Source organism: Mesoplodon densirostris, chromosome 17 (assembly GCF_025265405.1).
Source record: "Mesoplodon densirostris isolate mMesDen1 chromosome 17, mMesDen1 primary haplotype, whole genome shotgun sequence".
NCBI classification, from domain to species: Eukaryota; Metazoa; Chordata; class Mammalia; order Artiodactyla; family Ziphiidae; genus Mesoplodon; species Mesoplodon densirostris.
This window is the reverse complement of record NC_082677.1, coordinates 77,020,718-77,035,846: the sequence shown is the minus strand read 5'-3', so window position 1 is coordinate 77,035,846 and position 15,129 is coordinate 77,020,718. Positions and strand designations below refer to the sequence as shown.

The 15,129-nt window shown below is 48.4% G+C and overlaps 1 protein-coding gene across 3 annotated transcripts in view; it reads right to left on the bottom strand.

The window, feature by feature from the left end:
- Positions 1-15,129, bottom strand: part of ATP11A (ATPase phospholipid transporting 11A) — a 121,194-nt gene that overhangs the window by 43,103 nt on the left and 62,962 nt on the right. For all 3 annotated transcript variants that reach the window (XR_009530315.1, XM_060080270.1, XM_060080271.1), the window contains exons 3-8: positions 11,588-11,677; positions 10,732-10,812; positions 7,188-7,295; positions 4,119-4,247; positions 1,637-1,740; positions 1,106-1,156 (exon numbers count right to left, since the gene is read on the bottom strand). Coding sequence is in view for 2 of the 3 variants with exons in the window: in XM_060080270.1 (XP_059936253.1) it covers positions 1,106-1,156; positions 1,637-1,740; positions 4,119-4,247; positions 7,188-7,295; positions 10,732-10,812; positions 11,588-11,677 (563 nt within the window). In the remaining variant the exon portion in view is untranslated. The remainder of the gene's footprint in view (positions 1-1,105; positions 1,157-1,636; positions 1,741-4,118; positions 4,248-7,187; positions 7,296-10,731; positions 10,813-11,587; positions 11,678-15,129) is intronic.

Here is a 15,129-nt window from a genome sequence, read left to right as displayed (position 1 = left end):
ACTAGGCATTTACCTTTAGAACAATAGGTATTTAAGAAAGATCAAGGCAACGCCTCCATAGATTCTGGAAAGCAACTGCTAACCTGCTGATGAAGAATGGTGATCAAAACATGCTAAGAGGGGTGCCAACTGTTTCCTTAAAACAAGTAATTTCTGGAGCCTTTCAAGGACATAAACCCCATGACGATTTATTTTGCAGTAATTTCCCACTGAGTGTTTTTTTTTTCCTACTTCTGGCCCAGTATTTTCTTTAATACACAAGGTAATGCCAGGACACAGACAATCTGGTGACTGCTTAACTTGGAGGAAAAATAATTTCTCTAACTAGTGGGATTTGTGGAGAAGGAGAGCGATGTCAAAACCTACTGGAAGTCAAGTTCCCTCAGTGTAGACCTGAGGCCACGTGCAGAGAAAACGCCCAAGGCCCGGAAGTGAAGCAGCATAGGCCACAGCCGCAGTGAGCAGGGCTGGCTCCGTCTGGGCACCACGACCTCAGGGCCGAGTCAGCTCCCTGCCGCCAGCGGTCCGGGGCGAGGCCACTGAGGAAGCAGGTGTGGACACCCCCCTGTGACCGCACTGGCCACTGCCCATCCCCTGAAGCAGATTTCCCCGTCCCCGGGGGATGTGAGCCTGGGCAAGCCCTTGGGAGACACATCCCCCAACGTCTAAGACTGAGGCTGTGTCCCAGTGATGAGTCTGGGCAGATTCATGCAGCCCAATAACGTGGCCCCCGAGTCAGAAACCTTTCCACCTCCTAGCTGAAGACTCACGGTCTGTTCAGTTATGAAAAGTGTTTCTATTGGGGAAACGCGCCTTCCCCTTTGCCTGCTGGACCAGCTCCTACCCTTCCCAGCTGTGAGAAGACCCTCGGCAGAGTCATGGGAGAACATGCTCCCCGGGGGCGTTCGTCTGTTAACGCGTCCAGACGTGAACACAAGAGAAACCAGCAAGTGGAGTGGAACCCGGACCTCTGGTCACGCAGAATTCCCCCGTCAAACCCAGCAGGACAGCAACGATGAAAAACTCTCATCAGGAAAAGAATCCACTTTTAACTGAACGCTAGAGATGAAATCGCCAAGTGTCTAGAAGAAGCAGGAATCCTCACCTCACCACGGGGTCATTCAGATCACTGTAAACATTTATGCGGCCGACGAACCTGGGGACAGGAGAGTCAGGTCACTGCCAGGGCAGCGGGGGACTGGGGAGGGGGGCAGGACCCGAGACCCCGGCTCTGGGGAAGCCCCCTCCTCACCCCTGACCCGTTTCTAAGAAGGACTGGGATTCTGTACTGGAAACACAGGGGTGTGAGGCTAAACCACTCCTCCCCCACTCCTCCCACTTTTTAATTGTTCTATTTAGCTCAGGACTTAAATGATTTCCCTTAGAGTCACTTCCTCAAAATACAGAAAATTCATTTTTCTTTGACAAATTTAATTCCATTAAGCCTTTTCAAATATTTGTATTAAGATTTATGGATTGGAATGTTGCTGGACTATGAAAATACAGAAGTAATGTATTTTTGACCAGGTCCTAATTTTTCAGCAGTGATTTACAATCTCATTCCAAACCACCACGCGGTTGGGCCGTGTGGCACGGACAGTAGGGAGGACGCCCGGGGAGGAGGAGGCCGGCTCACCTGTAGAGGTCGGGCTGGGGCTGCTCACACTCGATGGTGGCGTGGAGAGAGTCTATATCTTCCTCCGTGTGAAACCCCTTTGTGTCTTGAACTGCATAATGGGTCTGCAGATTGACAAGAAATGGGAAGTCACAGCCAAAATGATCAAGACAAACCCAGCAGCGGGGGCCTCCCGTCCTAGGGCAGCACCAATGTTTAATTTTTTAGGCATAGAAATAAGCCTGGTTACAAAGCCTGGTTACCATACGAGACAGGGTGTATAATAAAGAGTTTGCAAATGTAACAAGGTTACAGAACTGTAGGTACCACCGGGATTCCTGTACCTATTAGGTGCCAGGAAATTCTTCCATTCTTAGCCAGGGTCCTCAACTAACAGAATTCTTCTTCAAAACTGGACACTTGGATTCATCTGTCAGAGTGGTGGCTCTTAATGAGGAAAGAAATTTGGGACCTAAAATATTCTTTTATGTTTATATGGTTCACAGACAGCTGTTGCAGGCATGGTAAGCTGCCCTCACCTGTCACTGTCCAGGGAGCACGGCTTTCTGCACGGATCCTCACCTGGCCTTGACCCCAGGGCTCCTCAAACTAAGGGGGCCACGGACCCCAGGCCCCGCCCCCAGAGCTTCTGAGGCCGTGAGTCTGGGGTGGCGCCCGAGAACCGCATTTCTAACCTGATCCCAGGTGATGCTGGTGCTGGGGTCTGGGACCCCATTTTGAGAAGATGGGCCCAGACGGCACCAGGGAGCGTGGATGGGTGGACCAGCCTTGGGAAGAGAGAGGAAGGAGGGACGGGGGAGGGGATGCAGTCTCCTCCGTGTCTCCCATGAGTAAGTGTTGGGCAAAGCGTGAAAGGATTCAGAGCAACAGGGGGTATGATCACAGCATCCCTGCAACGTTGTGGAGGCACTTGTGCATCCAGCACTTTGGGACATTTCCTAATTATAGCCTCACGAGAGCCCCTGGAACACAGGTTTGCCCCCATCCTACAGATGTGAAAACTGTAGGCGTGACCTCTGCTTTTAAGGAAAGGGTTCAGGTGACTCTGGCCCCCCCAAGCACAAACACAGAGAGGTCCAAGTGCAGCCCCGGTGCTGACATGGGCCACGTCTGGACCAAGGTGACTGCCGTGAAACTTCACCCTGACAGCAGTGATGCACCCGGAGGCTCGTGCCGTCTGTTCCAGGGACGCGTCTAGGCAGTGATGTCCCTTTGTGGGTTGGGGTGCAGAGGGCAGCCCACTGCCCGCAGCCGGGTGTGCACGGCTCGCCGGGGCCGGGGAGGACGGGACACGACACCCCAAGTCCCAAAGGCCACTGGACACCCAGCACTTTCCAGCCCAAAACTGCTCTCCCTGACAGCTGACTGTGCCAGAGGGTCCCCCCTCCTGGGATTCGTTACATAGAAAATGTGAGAGTAAATGTGGGAAACCCCACAGGGCCTCATACGATGACACCCCAAGTCACCCACAAAGGATTAGGGCACCCTTTGGTGCTTTCCCGGCATAGAATCGCCTGTGTCCACGGGCAGCATTCTAGCATTGTTAGAGCTTCATTTCCGGAGCCAGAGCCTCAGAGCAGGGCTCACTTTCATAAACTCCTTGGAAGCTTCCAGGTTTTTAAAACAATGAAATCCTTAAAATTAATAGCGATGTGTTTCTTCTTTTGTGACTGTTAATTAAAATTTTGTAGCACTAGCTGCTGGTACAGAATTCCATATTGAGCGTAAGAAATGAATCATAATTTCAGAAAATCCTTACTAAGATATTTTAACAAAAAGACACTCATACGGCTTCCCTAGTGGTGCAGTGGTTAAGAATCTGCCTGCCAATGCAGGAGACACGGGTTAGAGCCGTGGTCCGGGAAGATCCCACATGCTACAGAGCAACTAAGCCCGTGCGCCACAACTACTGAAGCCCGCGTGCCTAGAGCCCGTGCTCTGCGACAAGAGAAGCCACCACAATGAGAAGCCCGCACACCGCAACGAAGAGTAGTCCCCGCTTGCTGCATCTAGAGAAAGCCCGCACACAGCAACGAAGACCCAACGCAGCCAAAAATAAATATAAAAAAAATTTAAAAAGACACTCATTGATGTAGCAGTCGGGCAAAATCTAGACTCATAACTCACTTTTCACACAATTCCAGTCCAGTCAAGTCACTAACTTTGACCAGTAAAATGAAAACTTCAAAATTCCAACAATCTCTTCCTTCCATCCTTAACTGGGTACCACCGCTAAACGACACAGCTAAATAAGGAACATGGAGTTGCTTCTGTTAACCTGAGAGGCTGGTCGTTAGGAGGGCTGAGGATGGAAGGAAGAAAGTGGGAAACAGGGAGAAGGAAATGAGAGGAAAACAGTCCCTGGCTTTTCCCTGAACACAGAGCCTCATGCCCGGTGTAGCTTCTGGCCACAAGAGCATAGCTGGGGTGGATGGGGAGGTCCCGACGGGTTCTGACGGGGCACAAACAACAGGCACGTTACCTTGTGGCTGGACTCTCCGTCCAGGCTGGCGGTGGTCACGTGGCAGGTCCCGTCCACGCGGCTGCTGGACAGGAAGATCAGGTCACAGGGGAAGGTCTCATCCTCCTTGACCATGACGATGTCCCCGACCTGCAGGACAGACAGACAGCACCGTGAACCGAAAACCGGGCTCTGGGAGGCGGCTCCCACAGATACCATCACAGTGTTACTTGCAGGAAGGTGTGTGGATGTTAACACAACTGAGAAAGATCGCTGCCCGGACATCTGGCCCAAACCCAGGAAAGACCTGTGAGGTCAATGCCCCAGCCTTAGACCTGGGATGCTTCACAGTGCATTATGACAGAATATTTTTCAATATTCTATTTTGCAGTGATAGAAATATTTGCACCATTTGTATTCCAACCAGGCAGATGAGGTAGGCAGTCACCCTGCGGGCATGAAGCCTGTGATGTAGCCGCAGTGATCAGCACTGGATGGTCCCGAGTGGTCCCCACAGAAGACGGGCACAGGCCATCGCGACGCAGCCGAGAGCCCAGAAACAGACCCACGAAAATAGGCTTAACCGACTTTGGACAAAGGTACGAAAGCCACTCGATGGAGGAGGGACAGCGTTTCCAAGAGACAAGCACTGGGTCAGTCCTGGGCAAAAAAGGGACTTTCACCTAAACCTCACACCTGACGTGAAAAGTAACACAAAATGGATCAGGAAGTTAAATCTGAAACGTAAAACTTTCCGGAAAAAAAAAAACATGAGAAAACCTTTGGGCTCCAGGTTTGGCAAAGAGTTCTTAACCTTGACCTGAAAGGCAGCATCCATAAAAGGAAAGATCGGTAAACTGGACTTCATCAAAATGAACAACTTCTGCTTTGCGAAATACCCCGTTAAGGTGTTTCTGACAGAGGACCAGGTTCTAGAATATATGAACCCTCAACGTTCAACAGTAAAAACCCTCAATAATCCAAGTAGGAAATGGGTAAAGGCCATGAACACATGTTTCATGAAGAGGATGCCCTGATGGCAAATAAGCCCATGGTAAGATGCTCACCAGCCTCTAAGGAAGCACACACTTTAACCGCACTGAGAATCAGAACAACCGAGAGAAGAAACAGCAAGAACACCAAACGCCGCCGGGGATGCTGAGAAACGGGCCTCTCACACGTTGCTGGTACAACAGTGCAGACACTCTGGGAGATGGTTTGGCTGTTCCTTTTACCGTTATTTCAAGACAACCCAGCAACTGAACTCTTGAGTTTTTATGCCAGAGAAATGGAAACTATACTCAAACAAAAACCTGTACACAAATGTTCACAGCAGCTTTATTTGAACGTCCCCAAACTGGAGAAACATCAACATCCTTCACCTGGGCCACGTCCCGCCCCCCAGACCCTGCAACGATGCCCAACCTGGGTGAGTCCTAAGGGAATTCAGCTGCATGAAAGTTACAGACTGTATGACGCCATCCACGCGAGGACAAATCCTGGAGGTGGACAAATTGAAGGTTCCTTTTCTACTAGCCACAAGCAGCCTTTGCTTCCTTCCTTGTCTCACAGACTCCATTAAAATCCTCTCGGGTAAAACAGGCTGGATACAGAGCAGACATTCCCCATAGGAGATCGATACATTAAAAATTCAATTTTCTGCTGACAGGTACTGTTTAGGTCTGTTTTTGAAGAGATGTTTATTAAAAGTACAGAAGACTTTGCAAAGGAAGTGTAGTTGTTAAAGGAAACGGTATTTGGAGCCTAGGGTCCGAAAGAGCCTGTTAACATATACATGGGGGTCCCACTGCTGTTCCCACACTGAGAGGCTGTCCTCCCGGCTCCTTACCTCCTGACTCCTTGACCACTAGGAAAATACCACCAACCTAGGCTAACGGAGGGGAATTACTGAAACACCTGGACGGTGAAATTTATAAAACAAAGAAAATGTGGTTTAGAAACTTAAAAGTACATCCAACATAGAACACATATAATAACCATTATGAGGTTAACGAAGATGGACCACACGCTGACGACACCTGAAACAGGAGTGTCCCGGCATCCCGAGCCCTGTCCTCCGCCCGAGATACCCGCTGACCCCCAGGCTGACCCGCTGACCCTCCCAGGGCCTGGGGATGTGCCTGGAAGCAGAGGCTCGGGTTCAAAGACGTGGAGGCCCACCTTTCTGTCCCTGTGCGCAAGGGCTGGTGACTCTCTCCCACAGCAGCTTCCTGATGGCCCTGCCACGACTTCTGGCCAGGAAAGCAGCCCCGGGGCTGACAGAGGGATGGTGGGGCTTCAGGGGAGGGGGAGGGGGGCGGCGACTAGGGGGAGGACAAGGACAAGCCCAAGGAGGATCCGGAGGAGGCTGGCCAGGCTCCATCCCAGGCTCACAGCGAGACATGACTCGGGGACAAACCGTAAAAATCATACTTGTCACCTGTACACGTGTAAGCGCTTCTAAACGGCTAGCATAGGCCTGAAAATAATCCACTTAAGTCATGTAAATATGAATTTAAACAAAATGATGCATTATGACACCAATAATATATTGAAAAAGAAGAAATTAACATGCAGCTTTCAGCAAGGTTTCTGTCCCCATTTTCATAAATTTCCAACTAGTAGAGTTGATCATACTAATATGATTTTGCCTTACTGTAAAATGATTTTCTACAGGTGTTTAGAGCTTTCTTTCCCTGTCTTGACTGGTTACCACCATGTCATACGCTTCAGACAACAGGCCTGGGGAGGGCCTGATGGCCGAGAGGCTGTGCATGGGGGAACGGGGGCGGGGGAGACACGGGGAGGCTTTGGACCTTCCATTCAATTTGCTGTGACCCTAAACCTGCTCTAAAAATAAAGTCGATTAAAGCTTTAAAAATAAATACATAGAAGTGAGAAGTTAAAAAAAGATAGTGGTAGGAGCCTGCCCGATGTCAGCAGTACTTGGGGAAGAGGGTGGGGCTACGTCCAATAAATGAAACAATTTCAGATGGAGGTTTGGCCCAAGAACACAGCCCCGTGGCACTGTTTTCTCATCGTAACAGGTTTGCGGCCGTCTGGGGCCGTCTGGGGTCGGCGGGGACTCACCCTGAGCTTCCGGCTCTGCTTCCGCACCAGCCGGCCGTGCTGGACGAAGTGCACGGGGCACTGGTTCATGGCGCTGTCGGCTTTGTGGCGCAGCCAGTCCTCGTAGCCCTGCGGTGGGGGAGAGACGCCGTGAGCCCCTCCTGGACTTGGCGGGCGCGGCCGTGGCCACGGTCAAGTGCGCGTGGACACGAGCGGGCGGGAGCCGTGTCCCTGGGCTCCCGCCACCGCACCGCCGTGCACGAAGCCACGTCACCTTTTGTGCCCCCTTCCCTCGCACCCAGCCCCCAGCCGGGCAAGTCCTGGCGCGTCCTGCACAGGGACACGCGTCCTGAACCGACCCCGTGCCGCGGCCTCCGGCCCGCAAGGACAGGACCAACCCGACTGCGCCCCATCCGACACGGCTCCAAAGGCTCCTGTCGGGACCCACGCGGGCGGACGGCCGTCCTCGGGTCAGCTGGGCTGTGCCTGGGGTCCCTGGGGGGCCCGAGAGCTGCTCAAGCCCCCTGGGTCTCAGGAGCGGCTGAGGGAGGGGTGAGGGCCGCGGGCAGGCGGGCAGGGGAGCAGGCGGCAGTAAGGGGCTGTGCCCACCCAGGGGAGCGCTGCAAGGGTCACGCAGAGGCGCCCGATGTCGTCAGGTGCTGCTCGGGAGCACGGGAGCTGGCCAGGCGGTGGGCTCTGTGGGAGGGGCTTTGCATGCAGAGGGAGGAGGGGGCTGGGGAGGAAGCGGGGGAGGCAGACGAGGGCAGCGAGCAGGTAGCCCCTGGAGCCAGGGCTCGGTCAGGAGGGCAGCGGGGGGCTGGCAGGGCTGGAGGTTAGCTTGGGGACGGGTGGTCCTGGAAGGTCACAGCTCTGACAAGGGACCTCCTTCGTCCTCTCCTCAGGCCCCTTGGGTCTGCTGGCCTATGTCTGAGGGTCGAGCCAGGATGGACCCGGGCTGTGCAGGGCAGTGCTCCCACCTGCCTGGCACCGTGTCCTGGCCAAGGTGGCAGGCAGGCGCTGTGCCCATGGGCGGGTCTCACCCACCAGGAGCTGCTACCACCGCCCTCACTCCGTAGCCACAGGGCGGGGAGTTCAAGGGCACACACTTAGGAGCAGGGACACTTGCTGTATCCAGAGGCCCCTCGCTGTGGTCAGGATGCTCTTGGGGCCGGCTCGGTGCTCTTTCAGCCCTGCCTGCATTACTGCCTCAGGGCAGAACCCTCTAAGATCAGGCCTGGGGTCGCCAGCCCCCTGGTGACTGGACTGTTCTAAGATGCTCACACAGTATGTGCTAAGTGCATAGACCAGGCTCCATCTGTGGGTCCCTGTATCACATCCTCAGCTTCGCCAGATATTCCAAACTGTTCCCCAGGACGGTCCCGACATGCTCCCATCAGTGTGTGTGGATGCCTGTTTGACCACATCTTAATCCCATCCGCTCTTCAGACTTTTACATTTAAAAGCCAATTTAATGTGTATAAAGTAAAATCATATCGTTGTTCAAGCCTGTATTTGCAGATGACTGGTGAGTGGAAACTAAAACCCAAACTATCACAAAGGAATCCCTGAGTGCTGCTCACGGTTCTGTATTAAATACAGACCAGTCCAGACGGCCACACTGAGGACCAGCTGGAAGAGCTGCAGGCCCCACCCTTATGCTCACGAAGGTCACCTTGAGACTCCATTCTTCATGTTTTCTCGGTCTGGGGTCAATCACTCCTCCATGCGTCACCTCATTCCCATTGTCACCCACTGTCACTTATACCATGTCTCATGAGACATGTGTGTTCAGTTTTTTAATTTTTTATTTAGAAACTAACACAGAAAGCATGGCTTTGTCAGCAACAATGTGACCATCAAGAATTTAACTAGATGCTATCTTTCTGTAAATTATTTCAAATGCAAATGTCATCGTGTTCAAAAGTTTGCAGCAGGGACTTACTTCCCTGGTGGTCCAGGGGGTAAGACTCTGCACTCCCAGTGCAGGGGGCTAGGGTTCCATCCCTAGTCGGGGAACTAGATCCCGCAAGCATGCCGCAACTAAGAGTTTGCATGCTGCAACTAAAAGATCCCGCAGGCCGCAACTAAGACCCGGCGCAGCCAAAACAAATGAATAAGTAAATAAATCACTAAAAAAAAAGTCTGCAGCAGATAAGGGACTTGTATCTACAACATATAAAGAATTTTCACGATTCATGGATAAAAAGACAACCCAATTTAAAAACAGCCCAATGACTTGAAGCTATTTCTCTAAAGAAGATTTACAAAAGGCCAATAAGCTCATGGAAAGATGCTCAGTATCAGGTTACCAAGGAAACGTAAAATCCAAGCCGCGGTGGGATATACCACCCCACACCCGCTGGGATAAGCGTAATAAAAAAGACGAACAAGCCTTAGCAGGAATGTGGAGAAACTGAAACCTCACACACGGCTGGCTGGAATGTAAAATGGGGCACTCACTTTGGAAAACACTTTGGCAGTTCTTTACTACATTAGAGCAACTCTGTTCCTTTGTATGTACCCGGGAGAAATGAAAACCTATGTCCACACAAAGCTTGTATGTGGATGTTCATAATGGTGCTCTCCGTAATACACAAAAACTAGAAGCATCCAGGGAGTTCCCTGGCGATCCAGTGGTTAGGACTCTGCACTTTCTCTGGGTTCGACCCCTGGTCAGGAAACTAAGATTCCACAAGCCACGCCATGTGGCAAGAAGTAAATAAATCAATAAAGCCACATTAAAAAAAAAAAAGTAGAAGCACCCCAAATGTCCATCAGTGGATGATGGATAAACAAAATGTGGTCTATCCACATGATGGAATATTATTCATCTGTGAATGAAGCACTGACACATGCTACAACGTGGATAAGCCTTGAAAACATGCTCGGTGAAATAAGCCAGACACAGAAGATCACTCCTGTATGATTCTGTTCATATGAAATGTCCCGAATAGGCAAATTATAGCAACAGAACGTAGACTGGTGGCTGCCAGGAGCTGGGGAGGGGGATGGGGAGTGATGCTCATGGGTACAGGGCTTTCTTTCAAGATGTCGGGAATCTTCTGGAACGAAACAGAGGTGATGGTTGAGCATTAAACTGGCTGAACGGATGGTGGGACTAACAGACGACCTGTCCTTCCTGTTAGTCACCGGCTTTATTTATCAGGACGTCAAAGAACAGCACGATCCACACTGAGCGAGTCAGGAGTCACGGGCTGTTCTACTTATGGAGCCACATCCCAGACCCTCCGCACGAGCAGGTCCTCGGGGTTCAGGCAGCCAGGGATGCAGCGGGCGAAGCAACTCAGGCGCTGCCTCCGGGCGATTCCACGTGAGAACGACCATGGCCTCTTCAAACTCTCAGGGCAACAATCTAGCACTAAATTACACAGTCTCTCTTCTTTTAACTCGAGTATCTCTTAACTCAAGACTCTATCTAAACCAGTCACAAAAGTGAATTTCTAGAAGTCAGCTAAGTTTCCTACGAGCTTTGCTTTGGATGAAAGGCGATGTCCTATAACGGAGACTCTGCAGGACCTTCCTCCTTCCTGCCTGTAAAGCTCACCTGCTTGATAGCTGTGACAGTGATGACGAAGAAGAGCGGGAGGCCACTTGTCACTGGACTCGTGGGCGTATCAATAATCAGCTGTAATGAGAAGAGGACTGTTGAGTCATTTCAGAAGCGCTTCTCGGGGGCTTCAGACAGGCTGGCTGGCCCTGTAACTCCTCCAACGTCTGCTCTGACGCATTTTAACTCGCTTTACTATTACCCCACTTCATCCCACCACTGGAGATAAATTCGATACGAATTTTTACTATAAAACTGAGGGCAGTTCTCCTAAATTAGGGGATGTGCTTAGGAAGCCACGTCAGCAGTGGCAAAGACACCAGCTGACTCCAGTGCACGTTTTATTTCAATTTACCCGTCTGCTCCTGGTGCCACACTTTAATTACATTATTTGCATAAATTACTGTTGGGGAAATTTTAAAAGTCCTTCAACGGTATTTTGTGTGATTGAGACAAGTTAGGTTGCTGTTCTTAAAGCACATCTGACCTGTTCCCTAATCCACACCTCACTGTGGTTCTCACTCTCTTTTTTTTTAAACTCTCTTTCTCTTAATGTTTTTTTTTTTGAGAATCCCCCCTAAAGATCAGGAAGACCCTGCTCTCCCATCAGTACTGGAGAATGAGGACGGAAAGCGGGCGGGACCAGTTCACGTGCGCAGTGCTCACGGCTACGTTTTAGTGAACAGGTCTCTCTGAACCAACACGCTTGTCCTTGAAGAAAACAAGTGAAGTGTCTGCAGATAAAGGGGCACCAAGTCCTTGCTCCTTCTGAGGAGCGAACCAATCACCTGAGAATAAATGCCACTTATTTATATTTACATTTGAGGTGACAGAAAAATATGACCAGACTTACCTGTACCAGAAATATGATAAGAAAATAAAAGTTGGCTATTCTTCTGAATTGTTCAAATAAGTTCTTGGGTATGAAGTTCCAAAATGTGTACTGTATAAAAGAAAAACAGAAAGGGGTCATTTTGATCCCATTTTACACTATGTAGTATTACTCTACCACATGATAAGCAGTCCTGAATTTCAAAGTACAAAATGTCTAGCTTTAGATACAAAATTGAGAGTGTTTGTAGACATTTTATCAACTTGTTGACTGTAAAAACAACCGCTAACACAGAACATGTGCTCCAAAAGCAGCATAGGTCAACTACCTAATTCCAATAATTCAAGGTAAGGCAAAGTAGCTTAAGAATAGTTTTAATAGTTTTAATAGCTTTACTATTAAAATGTCTCATAAAATATAAACCTCTGATTGTTAACTCAAAACACACATGGTTAGCATTTTTCTTTGATTGTAATTTTTGGTAAGCTCTCTGTTTTGTTACAGCATGGCTAGGAGCGGACAGAAAGTAAAACAGAAGTCACCATTTTCAGGTGGTCTTGACCCAGCTTGGCTACGGTTCCTGCACTGAGGAGGTGTCCTGGGCCAGCCCCTCCCCCTTACCTAGGGGGCTGGAGAAGGACCCAAGGAGGGCAGTCAGGCCACTTACTCCCCAAATGTCTTGTTTTTGCCTCAGGAGACCTTCCCTAACCTTTGTGTTGAAAACAACAATGTCCCGTATGTCATTAACCTACAGTAAACACTGAGCTTGGACACTTTTTAAAATTCCATTGGATAGTTTTGCCTTTTAATGAAGATCGTCCCCTGAACGGGGAGAGCCTGCTCTGCCCGCCATCTCTCTCATCTGGACCAGTAAGCACCTTGGTTATCTCTCTGCATCTAGACCCGCAAGCACCTTGGTCAGCTCGCATCAGGGGATGGAGCTGGTACCGAGGATCTGGACGCTGGTTACCAGACTCATCCCAAGAGCTCCTTTAATGCCAGGATCTCAGACACAGGTTCTTGAAAATCATGCTGTGTTTTGTTTTTTTTTTGTTGTTGTTGTTGTTGTTTTTTTTTTTTTTTGCGGTACGCGGGCCTCTCACTGCTGTGGCCTCTCCCGTTGCGGAGCACAGGCTCCGGACACACAGGCTCCGCGGCCATGGCTCGCGGGCCCAGCCGCTCCGCGGCATGTGGGATCCTCCCAGACCGGGGCACGAACCCGTGTCCCCTGCATCGGCAGGCGGACTCTCAACCACTGCGCCACCAGGGAAGCCCTCATGCTGTGTTTTTAATTTCAAATTCCACTTGTTTGCTGCTGGCATATAGGGACGCAACTGACTTTTGCATCCTGCAATCTTGCTATGATAGCAAATCTGTAACTCAATTTAAGATTAAGCCATGAACAGAAAGACTAATTAAGGTTAGTTTAATTCTCATACTTCTGAGTCTCAGGACCCCTTAACGCTTAAAAACTGAGGACCTCAAAGAGCTTTTGTTTATGTTGGGTATAATCCATCCATATATACGGCAGGAGAAAAAATTAATATTTATGTGTTCATTTAAAAACAATAATAAACCCATTGCGTGTTTATAAATTCCAAGAGGTTCTGTTAATTCTTTGGGTTTTCTACATAGACAATCATGTCACTTGTAAACAAAGACAGTTTTATTTCTTCCTTCCCACTCTGTTTATCTTTTATTCCCTTTCCTTCTCTTACTGTATTAGCTACGACTTCTAGTAAGACGTTGAATAAGAATGGTGAGAAGGGCCTCTTTGCCTTGTTCTCAATCTTTGGGTGAAAAGCATCTAGTTTTTCACTATTAAGAATGGTTTTAGCTATGGGTTTTTTTTTTTGTTTGTTTTTTGTTTTTGGTAGATGTTGAGGAAATTCTCCTCCGTTCCGAGCGTTTTTATCACGATTGGATGTTGGATTTTGTCAAATGCACACTAGGTTTTCTTCACTGGAGTACAACCAAGTTGAGAACCAAAAGACAGGTCCGAGACTGAAATGTAGCCACAGAAATTGAGAGGACAGTACACACTGCTAGATCTTCTTTATCTCTGTTTCTCAATCAGCAAAACAAACAAAAACAAACAAAAACCCCCAACCCTGACAGCCAGTAAAAGTACAGGCACTTTCTTCCTCAAAATAAACAAACACCCCCCCAAGACCATGATCTGAATTTTTAACTTGCTCCTCCTACTCAGGACATTCAACTACTCCATGGAATTCTCAAAATATTTACTCTTTACCACACCACAAAAAACATGGACTTCGGAGTCAGACCCCGTATTAAACCCTGGTCCTGACATTTAAAAATTGGGTAAGAGCAAACTATTTAATTTAAGGACTGAGTTCTACCCTTCTTGTTTATAAAATGAGTATTGAGAACAGCATGTACCTTAAAGGAATGTAATGAGGATCGAAGTTCTGGCTCAAACTGGTCTCAAAAATAACTGAGACGATGAAATTCTACAACTTGAGTAGAAGCACAAACAAATCAATCTTTTTAAATGTTTGAGAGAGATATATTTTCTCTTAAGCGGGCCATAAAGAAACTCAGTTACTTTTCACTAACTTTCAAAAGGAGTTATTAAAAGAAATATAAGTTATGTCATCACGGCATTTATGTCCCATTTTTGTGGTTCTGTAACCAACCTAGAATGATCTTTCATTCTTCGTATGCTCATTTCTATGAGATACTGATCCCCAAATGGAATTGCTTTAAGGCCCCAGCTCATGAAACCCACCCTGTCTCTCAGCACCGAGGCTGACAAACTCACTACCCAGCAGTTAATCAAACGCCTCCCCAAATACCTGTAACACACTACACAGTAACAAAGTCCCATTAATGGAAAAAGTTCCTGCTTAAAATCCCATCTTCTATCTGCCGAAATACTTATAGATGGAAATTATATATTGTTTAGGACTTGCTTCAAAATGATCTCGAGGAAGAAAACAAAGGCACAGAAAAACACACTGGGCCATCTGTTGGTAACTGCAGACAGTGGATGGTAAGTGCATAGACATTTGTTACCCTATTCTCTTTATTTTCCTATGTTTTTGAAAGTTTCCATATTCGAAAGCTCCATATATTTATTATAGAACGTCATCTACAATCCTACCAAACCTGCAGATCAGTTTTTATTAACCTTAGCACGCTACGTGAATATCTGGTCTTATTCTATTTTAATGCTACTGTTTCAGGACACCCTTTCAGTTTCCTAAATCCTAGTCTACCAGGGAACCAGTACAGATCTGGAATTTAAAACCATTTAAATGATGACTTTATTCCTATCAGGTGCAGGAGGCCCATGCTGCAGCTTAGACATTATGTTTTGTGATCTCCATATTTTACAGAATAAATGACTGTCATAAGTTATTACTGCTGATTATTAGTCATACGGTCAAAATCCCTGATGATGTATGGTAAGAAAAGTGAAAACCCAATGAGATAGTTGAAACAATCATGACTGCACTGATATATCAGTACTGTATGGATAAAGTAAAATAAAACGAGCATTTTATTACACATGTAAGAGCTGGCAATTGGATAATGGT